Here is a 21,688-nt window from a genome sequence, read left to right as displayed (position 1 = left end):
TAATATAATATATATCAATCTTTACAAATCTTTACAGCTCTAATGAATGTCTAGTATATAAGAGAATATCGACCATGAATATTTTGGGAATAATGCTTTGATGCAACAAGAATCCCATAATTATAACAATTTTAAAATTTTCTTTGCAAAGCATTTTTGTTTCATGAACTTTATATTTAATATTATATGAATATTAAAAATAAATTAAATCTTTATTAAAAATAAATATATATTTACATAAATAAAATAATATCATATAAAGAAACTAACTACCTACAGAGCATGTTAAACTAACCATACCAGCATCACTCATGGAAGCGTTGCAAGTTTCGAACACCCAACATGGATTTGATAGCATGTGTCGAAGATCACAATGTTTCCTCGACTCATTTTGTTATTATAAAGAAACGGCAATGTTTGGTTTGGTAATTGGCGGTTTGGTTATGAAAAAATTGTATCTGTACTTGGGAACTCCATGAAAATTGTAAATTATTAACGGAATTTTCTATTACCAAATGTCACACTATGAGTTTTCAATTGCTTGTTTATGTTGGAGAGGCATGGTTCCCAGAACCGGAAAGAACACACAACAAGGGATAATGAACAGCCAAAAGGTCCTACGGATCCATGCGTGGATTAGTAACTGAGGCCAAGTTGAAGTCCAAGGACAGCGTGGAAGAGAAAGAGGGTCATTATCCCACTGCCCAAGATTCCATGAATATTTCGCAATCCAGGATTCCCCTGCATGCATTTATATGATTAAAGTGAGAATCCAGTATTTGGCATGAACACCAAGGACAGATAATAAGTTCATGATAGGCCGCTATAAATTGTCACTCCCTTTTTCTATTTTCAGAATTATTGTCACAACATTTCTCAGTATCAGTTAGGACTTAAAGAACTTGGTATTTTTACCTCAAATAGTGCTGGTAAAATGGTTTGCATGGTCAAGAGAGCAAGGCCAATAACACCTGTAACAGCATGAGGACTGCAAACAAAATAATGGAATTCAGATGATAAACAAAATTTAAGGTATCAAATCTCCAAGGAAAGAAACAGTGTATTGTATTTGGATAGGGAGAAAACAGATTGTCATATAATTTAAGATCACCTCTCAAAAATAGTTTTGTCTGAAGTCAGTAAAGATGTTATTCCACCAGTTGCTCCAAGAGCGAAAAAGAAAAACATCCCACCAAGAAGCTTTGGATGCAAGTCTTTGGCCTTGGCCTTCTCCTCCTGTAGGGATCATAAACAATTCAGTTATCATTTATAAGAGGAAAACAATCAAAAGTCTTAGTCACTCAAGTAAATGTTGTGCAATAACATCTTACCACATCATCAGAAAACCGGATTCGAAATCCAAGATATGTTCCATAACCACCCATGGCAAAGAGCACAACAGCCTAAGTAATATATTACAAGTGAAGAAAAGATACTCAAATAAGGCAAACAAAAGATAAATCCTTTGTATGAGCTTGAGGAACAATGGAAAAGGGACGAATTATATACCATGTTTCCAGGATGACCCCAATGCACGAGCCAGTCAGGAAGATTCAATGACTTGACAATCTCAACAAAAGGCCCAAAAAGAGACCTTACAGTCGCAGCTGTTACTCAGATAGTCAACCTCTAGTCAATACTCCAAGTTAAAAATGACACAAATATAGAAATGAATTTATTATGATTTGGGAATAATTAACTAGAGGCCTAATGATGCAACATGAGCTAGTGTCAGTCAGTGCTATGTATAGAAGAAGCCTAGGAATGGTGTGGTAAAGCAAGAAGGACCTAAAATCAAACACTCAGTTAGATGAGAAGTTCTTGGATCCATGAGAACCTTGGGGTGAATATAAATTCCATTTTAAGGAGATGCAGAGCTTGAACATATGAGATTGATTGTGGAAATGGAAGCAAAGCACTCCCACTCCGCTCCCTAATTGATCACCATGAAAAAATTAATGCAAGCTGAGGCAAAGAAGATGAAAAAAGACACCTTCTAGGGGTCTAAGCTCCAATACCAGACTGGGCAGAAGTGAAGTTTCTATTGAATTTAATCATATACTTTTACCTGGATTACCAGTTGAAGTTCTAGCCTATATTTACACTTAATTTCCTAACCTCAGTTGTTTTGTCTTTCCCTCAATAAAGTCATTGAAGCATCTGTAAGTCATGAGAGAATGCAAACTCTAGTGCTCTCAGTCGGCAATTTAATGTATCGAAAATTACTCACCAGGCTTCAGTTTAACTGGTATGACTAAACAAACATTAGCATCATTTTCAATCTTAAGAATTCAACCAAAAGAAGGTCAACTTTTCATTGCCATGATTTATGATCTCAAACCCACTCAAGTTGTAGGAAAATCCAATCCAGAAGTGAGCTCAAGAAGGAACTCTACCCTTAATTCCTCACAATAACTGATATATGGAATAGATTCTGAAACAATCACTGCTCTTTTTTCCTTTGAACAGAAACTGTCACAGAAATTATTGGCATTGTTCCGAAATCAAATAAAATTAACTCGAGAACGCCTACTACCTGAAGTCAAGTGCACTACCTCAATCCTATGATCTAATTTTTGGCTTAGTATAAAGAAGATTGAATCCTATAAATACAAAAAGACTGGTTCATAGAGTACTATATGTGAACTACCTCATTATGCTAAGCATCATCTAAATGTGTATGCAGAACGAATCACATGCAACCCAGTTACGATCAAATTGTCGCAATCTATATATAGATATCAATAGAACCAAACAAATCTCACCAAGAAATACTAACATGTATATGATAGTGATGGTGGTGGTAGTAGTAGTAGAGTGTTAATTTTACCTCCAGGGAGAGCAGCTGTAAATAGCAGAGGCAGAGGAATGAAAGAGTACAAAAGGGTCATTTTTGGCTTGTCCATGAGTTCTACTTCTTCACTCTCATCAACAGCTTCAATGAACTCCCTCTTCTTTTCAAAACACGAATAAAAGTATCTTATTTTTCTTGTAGAACCAGACAACGTATATTGTAAAGGGTCATGAGTTGGGACCCTAGGGGAAGATGCAGAGGTATTGGGAAATGAAGAGGAAGAGAGAAGAGGAGAAGAATTCTTGAGAAGAAGAGAGGAGAAGGAAGCATTAAGTATGAAAGCCATTTTTGTGAAGAGAGTGAGAGTTAAGAGCAACACGAGAGTGTCAAGTGGAGGATGTTCTTGGTGGAAGGAAGAGAGCAGGAGAACTGAGGTGAAGAGGGAGGCTGGAGGAGGGAGTTGGGAAAAGATAAAAGAGGAGTGAAAGTGGCGATTGGCAAGAAAGGTGAGGCTTTAGACACGACTTTGCATTGAAGGACCCTTTGCTCGTGGTCGCCATAAGCTCTCCTTTGGATTTTTGAGTCGCCCCAACATGCAACTACTCCATTCACAAAAATACGAAAAAAAGAAAAATGCCCTTCCTATTGATTTCAGTCCTTTTTTATGATTTCCCCTCCTTTGGTGTCTTGCAAATCGTAATTAATTAGCAAGAGAAAATTAGTGGAAAAAAATATAGGAAAAAGATGAAATCAAGAATTTTAAATAATTAAATATTATAATTTATTTTAATAATTATTTGATTGTATTTTTATATATATTAATTTGTTGATTGTGATCATACATCTTATCAATAAATTTTTTTTATTTCTAACATTTCTTATGTTAACTTCTTTAATATTTTTTGTCTTATATGTGTGTAGAATTATTACTAGTTGCTGCATATTAATCATTAGCTTTTTTTAATATTTATTTATTTTTTTATTAAATTTTATCATTACCATATATCATTTAATAATAAAAAAATTGGTTAACCCTTTTTTTTTGTTAATTTTTTATCATCATCATACATCCCTTAAAAAAAATCTTATTACTGTAAATCTATATTTGATTTATGTAATTTAAACTTTAATCCTATAATTTAATAACCTTAATTTATTCTTCCAATCTTCACAATTTGAAGTTTTTTTTTGTTACGTTATGTATTTTTATTTATTTATTAAGTATTAACTTCAAGTTATATTTTTCAAATAAAATTTGATTAGGATTTTTTATGGTTTACATGGAGTTAAATATTGTCCCACAGATTTTATTTTTTTTTCTTTGGTTATGGGATTGAATAGCTCGGGTTATTGAAATCATTTTTCAAAATTCAAAATGTTCATCAAGATTTCAATATTATTTTTAAATATAAACTCATAAAATATTTTAAGAAAAATCTCATTAGTTTTAGGGGAACAAGTTAGGAAAGTATATTTTAAATTATAATCTAATTAATACAAGCAATCAAGTACTACGACAATTAATTAAATAATAAATAAATAATCATCACTAGCAAGTTGAAAATACAAAAATCAAGTATAGGAGAGAACTTCCATTCAAATATATTTGTTGATTGTAATTATTTTTTTAAATTTTTTTTATTTAAAAATATATTAAAATAATATTTTTTAAAAAACAATTATTTTTAATACTAACATATCAAAATGATTTGAAAACATTAAAAAAAATATTAATTTAAAATAAAAAAATAAAAATAAATTAATTTTTTAAAAAAATATTTTTAAAATATAAAAACAAACAAATTAATACTTTGCTGAATAAGATTTAGATAACATATTTAGCAGCTCATTCCTTCTCCAAATTTTGCTGTTCCTAAGAAACCATTACCCAAAACCTCGTCGCTATATTCCCCTGTCTAGAATAAACCTACAGGCACCCAGCAGTGCAGCATCAACTTTTCGACTTCATCCTTATGGATGGCATAATAAGTCTCAGATTTCTTCCATTTTGCAGAATAACTTTCCCATATATGATATTGTTAGCACTAACAGAGAATCTTGGAACATTCATTTGATAAATGCTTCTGTTGGGAAGCATTTACACAAACTATCCTTTGAATGATTACATTTGAGAGGCTCCTAAAAAAATATTTAATTTATTATGCTGGGAGATTACCAATCGCAGAGGACTCCTGAGGTACAATTAAAGGATGAGAATCATTCTTGCAAATGTCAATCATGCCACACACACACACAAGCATCTTAAGTCATTTTCTGTGCAACAAAGCTATATCTTGAAAACATGTCTGCATATTCAAGAGAGATATGGAAAAAGCATTTGCTGTATCTTTCATGTCTCCCTGACCTTATTATGACTTCTACAGTTGATGAGTTCCACATGATTTATGAAAGTGATATCAGCACTTTTGAGTGCCATCCCTTCGGCAGCAACAACCGTGCAGTTTTTACCAAACTCCACACAATTGGTGGGTGCAAAGGCCACAGGCAAAATTATTAATTTTACCTTGCAGGTATAAATGGAATGGAGGCTGTAGTTTGTAGCTATCAGGTAGCAGATGTTCACACCTCATATACCCCAGGATAAAAGCCAAAGCATTGCTGACCAGAGTCTGGATTTCCTGGGAAAATATGCATCACAGTGTGCGCTCTTGAATCCCTTGCCAGTTAAAACAAAATACAGACTATACAAACTCTCCAGATATCAGCATAGGAGACATTTCAATATGGCAATTACAGAACATGTTGCATGCAATTCGAATAATAGCTTCGCGAATCTGTTTTAGCCTGTCATAAGCAAGGAATTAGTATGGGTGGGGAAAATCCCCTTGATTCCCAATTTGAAAAGACAGGAACCCCCTAATTGATGTTTCAGACTGTTCAAGTTCCCATATTCACCTTTCCAAGCTACACTCTGTAACTATAAAAGCTCATGTTCTATCAATTTTATAATGCCTGCAAACTTGATGGATGCCAGCATTATTCAACAATGGTTACAAGAGCCAAAATGAATATTTTGGGACTCAATTTGAAATGGAATGATCTTCAAACTTCATGTCATGTTCCAAGCAAGCAACAGATTAACAGAACACCAGAGAAAAACACCGATGTAACTCAATATAAAATGTTGAATCGCCACAGAAAAACATAATTTAGTTGCCTGAAAATTATGACTGAACATGTATGCAATACATAAAAGAAGAGTATATTTAAAAACCTTGAACCAAAATTATCTCCGATGCTAGAGGATGGCTGAGGATCCAATCTAATCCAGTGATGCCAACCATTGAAGCTACCTGCCACCTCCACCAGTTCACCATTCCCACAATACTGGATCTCAACCTGTAAAGTCACATCCGCACTCGTGGACATAACAGGTAATAGTTCATGTATGATATGTTTTACAAGATTATAAAATTGTTCATGATTTTGTGGTCTACTGAAGCCTAATATTTTTCTACCTAATCTCTTGCATTGTTGGTAGAATCAGGGTGGATCCAAATAAATTGTAAACCTTCTTTGCAAATTTATTTATTTATTTTTGTGGTAATTAACATTCTATGGAAATGAAGTTTACTTCATTATAGTTATCGCAAATATTTTTCTTTGAATTTCTTTTACTTTTTATTCAATGAACTATGCTTTTTATAAAGAAAAAAACCCTATTGAAAAAAAAGAAAATATTATAGGAATTATGAAGATCATCTTAAAAAAAATATGTTTTTTCTCATGATTTTATTCAATTTCTTTATAATCATATTACTACTTAAAAAATAAATTCCTAGAAGTTAACCATGACAACACGTGAGTAATGTCACTCCTTGCTCTCTCTTTTTTAATACATTCACATCAAGTATATTAGCCTTCTTTTTGGAATTAATTAATATTATTGTTTTGAATAATCTTATTGTCTCTTCATGTTATAATGATCCAGACATATAAAGCATAACTTAGAGGTTTTGAAAAGTTATAGTTTTGGACTTCCATTAACCCTATTAACTATTACTACATATAGTAAACACGTGTGGGGCTGGTAATTATTGCTCATGTAAACAGTGGTCATCAACCCTTTTTTATCTCAAACTTTTTTAATTATAATTTCATCCTTCCAAATTATACCATAATAGTTTTGTAGGTTGAAATTTCTTTATATTTGTATTTTCTCATGCAAACAAAGTGTTTTGAGATTTTTTTAATCTTAATTTTTATTTACCTTTTAATCCTCAAACTTTTTTAATTACAACTTCATCCTCCCAACATATATTATAATGGTTTTGTAGGTTGAGATTTCTTTACATTTGTATAATTTTTTCTCTTCTTAATTTTTTTGACTAAATATTTTGGAACATTCTTTACATCTTGGTGTCACTAAATTGAGTGTTTTTAGGAGAGTTTAATGGAGGTGGTTTCCCCCTCTCACAATACCAAATAAAAAGAAGATCGAGGTCATTAATTATTTTTATTCACTTATTTTATGCTTTTATGAGATATTTAAAGCTGTTTTGTGGTTAAAAAAAGGTTTGTAAAGACTTATAGGGTGCTTTTTTAGGTGTTTTCATTGTGTTTTTTCCTCACACAATGCTAAAAAAAGTAAATCAAAGTTAATAATTTTTTTTATTTGATTTTTTTATTTAAACTGTAAAAAGTACCCGAATGCATGGTCCAGGTTAATCTAAAATGTTATCGTCTCAATATTTGTTCTTTAAAAGTTAAAACTAATTCATCCTGAATTTATTTATTTTAAGTAATCTTGGTCTTAACAAAGTCATGTTTGGACATTATAGGCATAATTGTAAACCTTAACCTGGGGTTCAACCCGAGTATACCTTAAAAAACATTTAGAAAATGATCAAATAAACATGGTATTGACCAAAAACATTTTGCTTTTTAAAATAAGTCAATGGATTGAGGGGCGAGTTTTGACTAGGTTCGACCCGGGTAAATCAAATTAGTAGGTCAACCCAAAGTTATGACCATGTTAGTCAAGTTTTTTCCTTTATTTTTTTCTTTAACGTAGACCAATCTAAATCCCAGGTCAATCGCATCTCAAGTTGACCCGTCAGAACTATATTGGTAGGTTAAATAGGTCACATGAGGTTATCTCTAGCCCAATTTAATTTGAAAATCGGACCTAGTCTTCAATTTTAATTGATATTTGTTAAAATAAATTACTCTAAAATATATTTTGGATATTGTTTTATTAGATACCATTCAATTTTTACATTGTTTCTGAATAAGATTATAGTAATTTTCTATAGCATGCATTCTTTTTGTACAACCCTTCATGATTATTTTTTGTTTTCTTATAAGATTTTATTTGGTCACTTTCTTGCACATATCTATTTGTATTATTGTATAATTAAATAAATAATATGTTCCTAAAAACAAAGTTATTAAATCCAATCGGATTCATGAATTTGAATAGTGGGTTCGACTGGTTATTTCAAGTTGATCTAGTTCATTCCGAAAAGTTTTCATCTCCATATTTAAAAAAATCAAATGATGTTGATTACTTTTTTAAAATCAAACCGGATTTTGATTAGGTTGACTAAGTCATGTTTGGACTCATCAAGTTACTAGGTCACATCATGTTAACTCAGGCCAATTTTATTTGAAACACAAGCTAGGCAAGGGGTGCGTGGGTTCTCTAGGTTAATCTACCAAGGTGGACTAGGTTTGATAACACATTCAAAATGTTCATCGCATCACGCGCAAGCTATGTATTATTTTTAAATTTTAAATACAATCACATTAAAATTATCATATTATTATTTTTTTAATAAAAAAAATATAAACTTGTCTTTATGATTATGATGAGGTGTTGTCTAAAAACAAGTACTTGAAAAAAAAACTGCATTAATAAGATAGAGAGTTTTAATTAGAAAGATGTCTTTTTTAACCTTATTTTAAATTGTACAAATTTTTTTATATTTATTCTAATTGTTTTTTGTTTTTATTAAAAAAAAGAACATATAACAAAAATGTTATATTATTTTTATTAAAAAAAATTAATAAGAAAAGGAGGGATTATAGTAGCAAATTATTTTGTTTCAATAGAATTAAAATTATTACTTTTCTTAAAAAAATATTGACATATCATTAAAACAAATTAAATGAATCAGATCTTTTAATTTGTATCCATCTCTTAGTTTTCTAATTGAATCTTTAATTATCATTAACAAGTCTCTTTAACATTTATTAGTGTGTATGTATAATTATTGATTTATCTTATTAAATGCACTTGTTAACAACACTTGTATATTCTTTATTGTTTTGTTTTATTTTTTTACATTATAAAGACGTTAAAAGGTAGGGGAATGAGATGACAGGGTGGTTGGACATGGTCGTTCCATACTCTCCTGTAAAACAAGTCTCCTAATAAAATAGAGGCCCTTCGATATTTAAATTAATAAATATAAGAGGGAAATAATATGCAAAAAAGAGATATATTTATATATCTTAATCACACGATATTATCTCATGGAAAGTGGAATAATGAAGTAGAATAATTTTTTTTCTTATAGGTAATTTGAAAAAATAAATTGTTGATTGTTATACTTGACTTGTTATGTTATTGGTGAGAAAGGTTGAAACTTACAAGTGATTAAAGAAAAAGATTAATATATAAAGAGACATATTAGTGGGAGATAGATAGGTGCTGAAAGATAATCATTGACAAGAAAAGGAGGCATTAATTATTTTGACAATTCAAGATAACCCTTGACAGGCCCAAAATTATTATTATTATTTTTATTTTTAACTCGGAATCATACCATAAAAATTAACTTTTAATCTGAGGAGCGCGGGTAAATTCGCTAATAAATACTTAAAGATGGTTTGATTTTGACTGTATCATGGGTGGTTCAAATGTAAAATAATCAATCCATTACAAGGGTACTGGGTGGTACCGCATGCAAGGAGAGAGAGAATATTCCATACAACGCTGTCTGAACGCGAAGTGCCAGTGGCTTCGCAAATCTAACTGGAGGTAACTAATATAATCACAATATCACTTGTCTTCTTCTGACAAGAGAATCACAACACTGGCCTTGATCTGACAGTGAGTTCAATATTATCATCTTTTATACCTGTTTTCTGTTGGCTTGCGGCAAAACTGTATGTGCTGATTGGCGGTCGCCATGCATTTCATGTTTTTTATTGTTTAATTTGCATCCATCAAGCAATTATTAGTCCTAAAACGCCCCCGTATTTGCATACGTGTTTGTTATTTTATACGTGATATACCCACCATACGTGTAGCCAAGAAGAAGATATACGTAGATACTTATCAATTGATACCTTAACCTATGACTTGGCCTCTAATTTGGAAAACTAGGCCGTCATCTTCAGTAATTATATTACTAATATTTCTCTCTATTAGCTGAGCAGACTTTGGATTCTTAAAGTGTGACTGAAGTTAGAAGGGAGACCAAGCAAGGGTAGGCATGGAAGGACCCTGTTGCTGATTTGTTTATGATGGAAAGTTCTCTTGGCTAATCAACAAACAGGAGTGTTAGAAATTGATTATTGAAATTAGACTAGTCTTTCTTGACTTGTGCTCTCTCTTCATAAATGTAACCAATCTCTTCTCCCTGAGTGTTCAGAAAACCAAGTCTGTCAAAGAAAGTTAGGAACCACATTCATCAGGCCTCTCTGTTTTGATTCAACTTGTTGGTTTCTCAGAAGAAAAGGGAGAGAGAAAGATGGGAAGGGCCCCTTGCTGTGACAAGGCCAATGTGAAGAGAGGGCCTTGGTCGCCTGAAGAAGACGCAAAGCTGAAGGAGTACATGGCGAAACACGGGACAGGAGGGAATTGGATTGCTCTTCCACAAAAGGCTGGTAAGCATAAACACCTTTTCCTCTTCCTTTTAGTTAGTGGGTTCTGAGTAGTTGACCTGTAAGATTATTTTCATGGAAACGACTCCCACTCCATGAAAAGTGATCTTAAGGTTTCAGTGCTCTTCCTTTTCTGTCATTTCCAGTTATGTTTTGTTTACAACCTCGATTCTCTCTGGGATTTGTTTTCCAGGTCTTAAAAGATGTGGGAAAAGCTGCAGATTAAGATGGCTAAACTATCTCAGACCCAACATTAAACATGGGGAGTTCTCTGATGATGAAGATAGGATAATCTGCAGCCTATATGCCAACATTGGAAGCAGGTATTCTCTCACCTTTCTTTTCCAGTAATCTCACTCCAAAATCATATGTTTCTCTCACATATTTTGTCATCCTTACTGAAATTGATAGTTTTTAGTCTTGTATGACTCCTTTTCCTATCTAAGACATGGAGGGAATCACATGAATGAATTATATGAGTGCATCTACAATTCTGGCAAAAAAGTGAAACCTCAAGAAACAACTGCATGCTCCCAGAATATGCCAATTTTGGATAATTATATAATTATATGAAGTCTATGCATCCATGCTAAGCTTACATTTCTTATTAAGAGTGCTGAGCTACTCTTTAAAGATCAGAATTCACTTTCATTTCTTCTTACATAACTTGTTCACATCAAAATGCAGGTGGTCAATAATAGCAGCTCAGTTGCCAGGCAGGACGGATAACGATATAAAAAACTACTGGAACACCAAGCTCAAGAAGAAACTAATGGGTTCGATTAATCCTGATGCTCTGAGAAAACCTCAGCAAGCTGCTCATTTCTCATCTCTCCTTCACGCTACATCATTGCCGTCTTCACCATCCACTCCCCTGTCATCATCACCTTCATTCACATGCAGCAACAACAGTTATAATTATTACACCCTAGCTAGGTCTTTCACTGAACCAATTTCGTTTTCATCAAGTCCTTTGAGCAATAACTCTTTCACTACTGCTTCTATGCTACAACCCCAAGAAACCTTTGTGGGATCTATGCAAAATTATCAAGTGAAAGATAATCTCATAATGTTTGGAGGTGAAGCTAGCTGCAGTTCTTCTGACGGAAGTTGCAGCAATCAGATGAGCCATGTCAAAGAGGAGTATGAACATGGTGATGGTGCAAATAACAACACTGGACAGGTGGGCTTGCAAAATTATCTACACAATGGGGTTGAAGACGACCAAAAGTTGATGGTTTCAAGTGGGTTTGCTGGTCATGGTGTACTTAATGGGTGGACGTCTGGGAAGCAAATCGGGTTATGGGAAGAGAATCCATTAGACTATGGTCTAGAGGAGATAAAACAACTTATTAGCACTAGCAGTTGTAATAACTTTTTGTTTGATGAAAACAAGACAGCGGAAAAGGCCATGTACTACTGATGCTGACCGTGAGTGAAAACCACAAGATTTGAAGGCAAGGAAGGAATGGATTCAAAGATTCAGATTTCAGGCTCATCAGTTTGTGGGGGGCTTTTTTTTTTTTTTTGGAAAACCTTTTTGACAGTACATGCTAAAAAGTTTCCTTTGTGCCTTTCTTTTTTGGAAATAATGTTATCTATGTTAGTACAGTTAACGGCAACATTCAGCAATAAATGTTATGGAAACTATAGAAGCCACGAATATCATCTTTCAAGGATAAAAGTTGAAGATCAGACACTGAAATCGCTTATTTTTGTATATTCATCTATTTTGTTTCATGCAGATTAAATATGCAGTCGTTTAAGGATTTAATCTTCATTGAAGATTTTTGAATCTAGTCAAGCACAAGGTTATGAAAAAGACTTTGATGCCAATCCTAATCCCAGTCTTCCTCAACAAGTATGTTAATATATGAACTCAACCTTATTATATCGTGCAATGCAGGCATAACGCCAGAATAGACCTCAGAGATGCCTGGCTTGTTAATTTCATCTTGATTTTTTTTCATGGGTTGTGACCAATTATATCAAAGGTCCCGGACATGATTTGAAAACAAAGTTTTCATTACTTTTTTTTTTAAAAAAAAAAAAAGCACATACGATGCAGAAGATGGTTAAGATGAGTGACACATGGGAACCGTGCCTCAATTATTGATAACCCTTTGATTAGGACTTGTGCGAGGATGAAGTGGGAAAAGCCTGATTGATTAGAAAATGAATAAATGATAAACAAATTCAACTTGGAGAAGATTTAAAGAGTAAACAATCGAGGTCATCCAGTAACAGAGAATCCTCACAGGGAAGCAGTCCAAAAATAAATTATATCAGGATAATGATACCTCTTGGGTTGGTTTAAGACAAGATGGTTAGTGTATTTTAATGTTTTTCCAAGAAAAGCAGAAAGCCAAAGTTGAAAGATGAATGCATTGACCTCTCCACCATTTTGTTTGCTTCTCATGTAAGAGATTGGACTAATGGAGTTTGCCAGCTACGGGCATTATTTAAGTTCAAAATCAAATTGTCTTTGAAGCAAATGGGAAGGATTTTCTAGGAATATCTTTTCCGATGGAGTTTAAAAGGTCAAAAGTTGTGGCACCTACAGAGCCACCGAGTGTTAAGACAGTTCAGTCTGCACACTTCTTTAGGTAATCATATGTGCATCAGCAGTACCTTGTACACCTTTCTTCTTCTTCTTTTTTCCCCTTTTCTGCAACAATAACAATTTATTGGTGAACTATCATGCCATGTAACGATGTAAATTTGGCTGAAACAAGGCCAGACAACAGAGCACAGCCTACAGTGAAAAGCGCTCTCTACGATCTCCTCCCTTTATGCAGGTTATGTTTGTTCAGCTTTATTAATCCATTTCAGTGCTCTTTTTGATCCACATAGAGTTTGTCCTATATATTGACAGAAAAAATAAATAAATATTTTATTACAAATCTGTAGTTATATATGGAAGTGGTTAAAATCTGATGAACCCCACAAAATATTATGTTGGTGCAATGGGGATCAGAACAGATTGGAGCACAGAGCATAAACAACTCGAATACCTTTGGTGGTAGACAGACAGAGCTGCCAACTATCTCTCCATATCACAATTTTTTTTCTCTAGAAAAAACTTTTATTTATTTATCTTGTCAGAAGTTTCGCTGGACTGGCTGAGAGGATAAGTTATTTTTTAATTCTATAATAGAAGATATTCTCGTATGAAGGATAAGTTATGGAGAGAGAGAAATATAGTAAAGAAATCATGTTACCGTGTCTTCTTGAAGACAGGTTAAGGATGATTAAATGTGCGCCTAGCTGCTAGCGGCTAGCTGCTAGCTGCTGTGATCAATCGTGTGATTTGTTTCATTCTTGTTCTAGATTCGATCATTTATATGCACGCTTATTACCCCCGCGGTGCCTAACCTGCCACTGGGCTTGCAGGATGTCCAGTGGACCGTAAGGAATAGTCGTGGTGCACGCAAGCTAGCCCGGACACCCCACATGCATAAAAAAAAAAAAGGATGATTAATTGTTTACATCTTAATTTTGCCAAATCAATGTACAAGGTAAATAATAATAATAATAATAATAATAATAATAATAAAATTCAAAAACATGCTAAACAGGACATAAAAACATGCCTTAAGGCGTGCCAAGTGTGTTTATAGTTTAGAATAGTTTTGTTACCAGCGCTCCACAACAGTTATGAATTTGAGATTTTAATAACATTCTTGCAAGCAATTTTTTTAACAACATGCATAAACCCATGCTATACAAAGTTGACCTGATATGATTAACAAAACCATTAAAGCGATGTTGTTCAAATTATTATTATACGAGCAACTTTTTCTTTAACATAAAATAAAAGGACAGGCCATAAGAAACTCTTTAATAATATCATTAAACCCGGTCCAAAGAGAAATCTTTAAATATCCTAATTCAATTGCTTGTCTAATCCAAGTTTCAAATTAAATCGTGTGAAAGTTGTCACAAAATAACCCAGTTAATTTCACACGACCAAAGGACAACCTTGACGACCAATAAAAGCATGGGTCGATTTAAAAAAAATCAGGATGATATTTTTTTTAACATTAAAACTATAACATATTGGCTAAATTCACAACCTGGGTCGCGGACACGATCACATTGTGCTAATCGAGTGGCTAACCATCTCTTTTTTTTCCTTCCCTTGTTCTCTTCCCGGTGAGGCCTTCATTGGGCTAAGTTCGAGTAAAATTTAGGCCTAAATTGAAGAGTTTTTAGATAATCAAGGACTAAATTGAAAGAAGAGGCCCTGAAATCAGGTGGGATGAAATTTGGAACTAAATTAAACAGTTGTTATAGAATCATGAATTAAATTGAATGAAGAGGACAAAAAAGCATATGGCGCATGTAAAACATACACCAGCATGTGAGAGGAGTTGTTAGAATTAGATGGTGCATACAACTTCCTTCATCCTTAAAAAACAAACTTCCTTAGCATATATGGAATGTCTCAACAAGAGTTTTCATTCAAAGTGACACTTCGTTGGTTTCGCTCATTGAATTAAATTAAATGACAAAAAAGCACATGGCGCGTGGAAAACATGCGTCAACACGCGGGAGGAGCCGCTACGATTAGGTGGTGCATACAACTTCCTTCATCCTTTAAAAGCGAACTTCCATGGCATATATGGAATGTCTCGATGAGAGTTTTCATTCAAAGTGACACTTCGTTTGTATTTCACTCTGACATGGCTTTGACGATTAACTTTTTTTCTCTCTTTTTTTTCTTTTCTTTCCTTGAATTTTACAATTGAATTTTTTTATATATCTTTTCAAGGGATGCATTTTTTTCCTAATTTTCAATTGCAACCTCTCTAATTTTAATCTCTCAAAAAATAAAAAATAAATCCAAACAATCTTTTGCAAAATCAAGTCCTGCCCTAATGGTAGGATGTATTTCTATCTTCGAGAAACCCACAACAAGCTCGTTGATCCACTGTGTGTTTGGTATTGTGTTAGCTGTTATAGTTGTGGTTTGAAAAAAAATTATTTTATAAAAAGTACTTTTAGACGTTGAAGTTGGTTTGGAAAAATATATGTTTGGTTAAAACTATGGTTGAAATTGAGGTTAAACAAAAAGTAATTTAATATGTTTGGTTAAGAATGTTTTTCAAACTGGGGTTATAAAATAACTAAAAAAGACATATATTAATATTGATGGTTTTTAATTGAAATATTGTACATTTAACTACTGCTATTACATTATAAAATAAAGAATACTTTATATAAAGTATTTTTATTGTTTTATTAAACTATTTGCAATTCCATCAGGTACAAAATCCATCCAACAAGGATTACAGTTTCCATGGCTTCCTGAGCGTGCAACAACATCGGGTAAAATATCATCAGAAAAAAAATTGGAATTGTGATCAAATTTTATAAATGTTATGTCATCATGCGATCTCTTTCTAATATAATTATGTAATTTAATTGAATAATATTAAACACTAGTTTTTTTAAAATAAAACACAGTATTTGAGAAAAAAAATTGGATTTTTTTATTTTACTAGGTCAGACTCGGACACCGGGCATTTAGGTTTGGGCTAGACCCGGTCTGCCCATGAACAGTGGAGCATGCAGAAGACGAAGGAGAAGGGGAAGGGGAAAAGGAAGAGCAGTGGCTGGAGAAGGAAACAGTGGAGGCTGATGGTGAGCTGAAGGAGCTGCTCTCCACTGTGCTCTGTTGTGCTATGTTTCTGTTCTTCTTCTTCAAACAATGGAGAATGAAGAAGACAAAGGAGAATAAGAAAGAGAAGGGGAAGAGGAAGAGGAAGAGTAATGGCTGACAGTGAAAATGACAGAGGCCGGTGGTGAGTTGCTCTCCACTGTTCACATGAACAGTGGAGAATGCAGAAGACGAAGGAGAAGGGGAAAGGGAAGAGGAAGAGGAAGAGTAGTGGTTGTTCCATCACAGCGGAGGCCAGTGGTGAGCTAAGGGAGCTGCTCTTCATTGTTCTCTATTGTGCTATTTCTGTTCTTATTTGGCGCCCCTGTTTACTGTATTTATAAATATAATTTGCAACTCAACACAAAAAGCAACTCGAAGTTGCTTCTGGTTGTCTTGCGATTGAACCATAGATGTTCATGGCTCCCACAAACAGTAATGTGCATTTATACCGTTACCAAACACATGACAATGGCGTTTTTATGTAAATATAGTTGCCAAACAACCTTTAAATTGAAAAAAATACATTATGCAAATCCATGGTGCAAAATATGTAGCTACAACAATTGAAACAATAGATTACCTAGCTATTTAAACCACATTTTTAAAAAGTTAAATTTGTCTATACAGCATATCAAAACGAATCCCTGTTTTTATTTTAGTGCCCATATTATTAAATAAATAAAGATTTAAACATAAAATAACTTCAATTTTATTATTAGAAATTGGCAATGTATATAATGTTTTTTATAAGTTTCTGTGAATTGATTTCATAGTTAATATATAGATAGGAAATTCAAAGCACATATTGAAAAATAATCTTTAAAAATTTTGTATAATTTTCTTGTAAGGATAGTTAAAATAAGAACATTATTATTTAGATCATATTGTTATAAAAAAGTCTCATGTAGTTTTCTTTAAAAAGAAGCTTCATCTGTTCTTGGAATGCATGTGTAAATAATTGTTTCAATTAAAGAAATATCTTATCTGTTTATTTAAAAGTAATTTTATTTTCATTATATAATGAAAATAAATGTGATCAAGTATAAATGCAAATATTTGATAAATCAGAATAAAAAAGTGTTTGTATTTTTTTTATGACTTATATTTATTGATATATGTAATTAATAATTCTTGAAAAATCTCAAAGAAAATAAAAATTAATAAAAAATTTTTATGTCATTTACTAATATTTATATTTAAATATTATAAAATTAAAATATCTTCTCTTATCAAAATTAATATTATGCATATCGATAATTGTATTATATATAAGAACATAAAATCTATGTCAAAATACTTAATTCCATAAAAATATTTTTAAATTTTAAGAACCATCACGTGTATTTAAAATACTTTATTAATATATACTAAATATATTGGAGCATTTAAAAACTTTCTATGGAAAAAAAGAAGAAAAAACAATGCTTCTGCTCCATATATATATATATATAAGACAATACAAAATATATATAATAATAAAATATAAACTGATCAACTCTATCTTGAATTAATTAAAAAAAAAACTTAAACATTAATATACTTTCTAAAAATAATATTTTCAAATCATCCTAACCCATATAAAACCTTATTGATACTTTATTTTGACTATCAAAACTCTAAAATGCTTAAAAAATGTAAAACATCTAATAATAAAAATCTAAAATAATAACACACACACACACACACACACACACACACACACACACACACACACACACACACACACACACATATATATATATATATATATATATATATAATTAATATATGAGATCATTGTTTGTTTTGTTGTATTATCTTTAAATCTTTTAGACAAAAGAATTAATAAAATTTGTGTTATATTCCTTTAAGCCACTGTTAATATTATAGAATGTTTTTTTTAAAAAAAAACAAGTAGTCATAAAATTTTATTCATGTTGATATTTTTAATTTCTACTCGATCCACATATAATTAATATTTTTAAAATAATAAATTTAAGTCAACAAATCATTAAATCAAAACTTGGTCATGAGAAAACTTTTGGTTATTTTCTTATGTCGACTTTTGACTATTTTAGAAAATGATTTTTAAATTTTGACAAACTCTACTAACATTAAAAATAACCAACTAATTAAGAGGTATTATAAGACCTTATTTGTATTTATATATTTAACATTTATACATGTTATTTATATATAAATGAACTCTTCAAAATAAAAAATTCATAAAAATTAGAATGCTAGTATAATCAATTGCTAATTGCAAGAAAACTCGTCCATGGCTTCATGGAACCCAAAGAGTTCATTGATTGGTGTTTTGAACTTGGATTAACATATCATATATAACTTCTGAAATTTATTTTTTAAGTTTTTATAATTACAGGAATAATATTTTTTTTTATAGGAGCGAGGTTCGAAGCCTAGACTTTTATATATATGATTATGGATATTTAGATTAGTTTACATATATATGAATTAATTTTTTGAAATTCTAAAATTAATAACCAGATAAATTTTTAATAATTCTAAAATTTATAACATTTAAATTAACAACCTCTTTTAAATAACAAATCTAAAAATTCATCAATGGAACACCACTAAAATAGAGCGACTTTTTGCAGACAGGAACTCATGGATACCAGAGAAAAAGCTCAATATATTTTGATGATAATTAATGCTTGAAATACTTTGCTTGTACTTGGACACTTCTAATGTATACTTGCGTAGCTTTAACTTCACAAGGACTTTCCTGACCATACCTTTTGACTAATCAAGGATCGATCATATGCATGCATGTACATCTCTGCCTCTGATCATCCTTTATCAGTCTAAAAAACCGACACCTTTTTCTGTGAGCCGCCAGTACAGTCATTTTCCTCGCGGGAAGCTATGATAATTAAACACAAAGAAAGAAGTTCAAAGAACAAAGGCAGCCTACCTTTCTTCCACCAACAAGCTAACTAAGAACAGCTATTGAAGGATCCGGTGGTACAGTGCTAAGAGTTTAAGATTAAAAGATTTGTTTTTTTTATAATTTCAGGTTCAAGTCTTGTGGTTGCTCATATGATGATCACTAGAGGCTTACATGGTTGTTAACTTCAGGATCCGTGAGATTAATCGAGGTACGCACAAGTTAATCCGGACACCCACGTTAAACTAAAAAAAAAACGGCCCTTAAAGCACTTGAGTTCGTAGCCTGGTAGGGTTGAGACTAGTTTCTTTTTCTGTATCCGGGTTTAATTTTTTTTTTGTATATATCTATCATCCTTGCGGTGTTTTATCTGCCCATTAGACTTGCAGAGTGTTCAGTGGATCTGAAAATTAGTCATGATGCGTGTAAACTGATCCGGACACCCGGGTTATCAAAAAAAATAAAAAGAACAACCCTTAAAAAATCCTCATAGGAGATGAAGTTTAATTGATCAGATCAAAGTTTGTTTTTCAAGGTTATTAATTCAAATATTATAAATTTCAGGATTATTAAAAATTTATATAATCATTAACTTTAAAGCTTCGAAGGATTAGTCAATATTTAGATAAATTGGTCCAAATACTCGTAGCTACAAAAAAAGGAAAAGAAAAAAGAAGCAGCCTAAAAGAAGAAGAAAGCATAGAAAAAGACCAAGTCTGCACGAACTATATTTGATATATGGCTACACAAGCATCAAAATTCCTTATTGGCTGCATATTCTTCACTTTCTTAAGCATCCATAGAGTTGATACATGTAGGTAGCCATTAAACAGCCACAAGTTATCTAAACCAACAAAGTTCGCAGACTTAAGTAGGGTAAACATCTGCAAATAGAATGGAACCGTATTCAACGCTTGTTAATTATATCGCACAAATATTCAAGGTTGAGAAAATTTAGTTTCTATTAGTCAAAAGTTACCTTTGAATTTAATATGGCAGCTACATTTTCGAACTTGGAAGAATATCTATGTGCATATATAGCACTTTCCTAATATTTTCTCGGATCGGCATAATTGTTTCCCCTTAATCTCAAAAATGAAAAAAAGATATATATATATATATATATAAAAGGGATGAAATTACTAAGCAATGAATCATAGATGGCAGCGCAGAGGTTGAGATCCACGTTGGCTGCTGAATATCAACGATAGGCGCAACAGTTTCACTGAACCATCTCGATTCGTCAAATATATAATCATCATGGAATATATGCTGACAGCTAGAAAAGGGTAGACAACAAGCAGCTACACAGAATTTTCATTTTTCTGATATGTTAAATCACTAAGCAAAACTCAAAATGGACAAAACTACCGATGCATGTGGAAGCTTAAAACGACAACTAAACAAAAAATATAGAATAATTGTATGGGTGAAAGAAGCTGCAGATGTTAGCTATAAATTCATAAGTTTTATTTTTCTCAAAATAATGATAATCAAGTCTCCATCCCTGGGAGTTTTACAAAGTTAGGTCAGAAACCATTTAAGGAAACAAAAACATAAATCTAAAATTAAAAAGAAAAGAAGTATAAAATCTAAAAATAGCATGATACCCAAAAATAACAAGGAAAATCACAAAAATTATCAAAATCAGTGCCTTATGACAAGATTTGAGATATCTAAGGATTCAACAGTTAGTATAGCGACATAGTTGCCAATATAAGGAAAATAGCCTTCGAAATCTACCGTAAAAATTTCAATGTGATTCAATGGTCGAATCAAAAGTTATGGTTCTTTTACCCTGTTAATTTGGTTTAGCGCGACCAAACTTCCTTTTGGACCTAAACTTTTTTTTTTTTGGATTCGAGGAAACCCCACCCTCTAGAAAGCGTACTTTGTGGGCCCAGATAAACGAGTAAAACCTCTTTTTGAACCTAAACCTGTCCCACTAGTCCATAAATGCAATTGTTAGGCCATGCACGTAATTTGTCCAGGGAAAATCTTTATCTAGTTGGGGCAGACTCATACATGACTATTCAAAATCACCCGTTATCGCAGACCCGACTACACAATTATATATCCCCAGGTTGGAGAGAACTCATTTTCAAGTTCTGTTTCTCCTCCAAATAAGAAGTCAAGTGTTGGACATTGAAGACATCATAAGTCTTTAGATGATGGAGAAGACGAATTCTGTAAGCATTACCATCTGCAATACCTCACGAGGACTTATCTTCCTTTCCTTTAATTTGTTATACTCACCCACTAGAAACCTGTCACGTGTAAGGATTGCCCATATCAAATCGTCAACCTCAAACACCATTCTCCTACGATGATTATCAACCAGGGCCTCATACTTGGCATTGTTGTAGATGATTGTCTCATTGACCTTCTCATGAATGCCATGCAAGTAATGTGTCATATCAGTAACTTAGATGCTCGATTATCCAATGCGAGGAACAAGAATAAACTCCAGTACACTAGAAGGATT

The 21,688-nt window shown here is 32.3% G+C and overlaps 2 protein-coding genes across 2 annotated transcripts; one reads left to right on the top strand and one right to left on the bottom strand.

The window, feature by feature from the left end:
• Window positions 1–482: 482 nt before the first annotated feature.
• On the bottom strand, window positions 483–3,346 carry LOC133676821 (uncharacterized). The gene is made up of 6 exons (XM_062098573.1): window positions 2,831–3,346; window positions 1,510–1,607; window positions 1,332–1,403; window positions 1,112–1,236; window positions 916–988; window positions 483–741 (listed from the first exon to the last, which is right to left on the bottom strand). The coding sequence occupies exons 1-6, from the start codon at window positions 3,138–3,140 to the stop codon at window positions 637–639; spliced, it is 783 nt and encodes a 260-aa protein (XP_061954557.1). The 5' UTR covers window positions 3,141–3,346; the 3' UTR covers window positions 483–636.
• A 6,775-nt stretch (window positions 3,347–10,121) lies between these two features.
• On the top strand, window positions 10,122–12,343 carry LOC133677084 (transcription factor RAX2). The gene is made up of 3 exons (XM_062098922.1): window positions 10,122–10,651; window positions 10,842–10,971; window positions 11,336–12,343. The coding sequence occupies exons 1-3, from the start codon at window positions 10,516–10,518 to the stop codon at window positions 12,069–12,071; spliced, it is 1,002 nt and encodes a 333-aa protein (XP_061954906.1). The 5' UTR covers window positions 10,122–10,515; the 3' UTR covers window positions 12,072–12,343.
• Window positions 12,344–21,688: the final 9,345 nt, after the last annotated feature.

The sequence above is a fragment of the Populus nigra genome, chromosome 17 (assembly GCF_951802175.1).
Source record: "Populus nigra chromosome 17, ddPopNigr1.1, whole genome shotgun sequence".
NCBI lineage: Eukaryota > Viridiplantae > Streptophyta > Magnoliopsida > Malpighiales > Salicaceae > Populus > Populus nigra.
Note: the sequence above shows the minus strand (reverse complement) of the source record. Positions and strands in the feature narration are given on the sequence as shown.

Excerpts from the sequence above, each read along its gene's own strand:
- LOC133676821 (XM_062098573.1), bottom strand. The coding sequence starts at position 3,140 with ATGGCTTTCATACTTAATGCTTCCTTCTCCTCTCTTCTTCTCAAGAAT. Across the intron at positions 1,608-2,830 it reads TACAGCTGCTCTCCCTGGAG|CTGCGACTGTAAGGTCTCTT; the intron begins GTAAAATTAACA and ends TCTGAGTAACAG. Across the intron at positions 1,404-1,509 it reads GGGGTCATCCTGGAAACATG|GCTGTTGTGCTCTTTGCCAT; the intron begins GTATATAATTCG and ends TATATTACTTAG.
- LOC133677084 (XM_062098922.1), top strand. The coding sequence starts at position 10,516 with ATGGGAAGGGCCCCTTGCTGTGACAAGGCCAATGTGAAGAGAGGGCCT. Across the intron at positions 10,652-10,841 it reads TGCTCTTCCACAAAAGGCTG|GTCTTAAAAGATGTGGGAAA; the intron begins GTAAGCATAAAC and ends TTTGTTTTCCAG. Across the intron at positions 10,972-11,335 it reads TATGCCAACATTGGAAGCAG|GTGGTCAATAATAGCAGCTC; the intron begins GTATTCTCTCAC and ends ATCAAAATGCAG.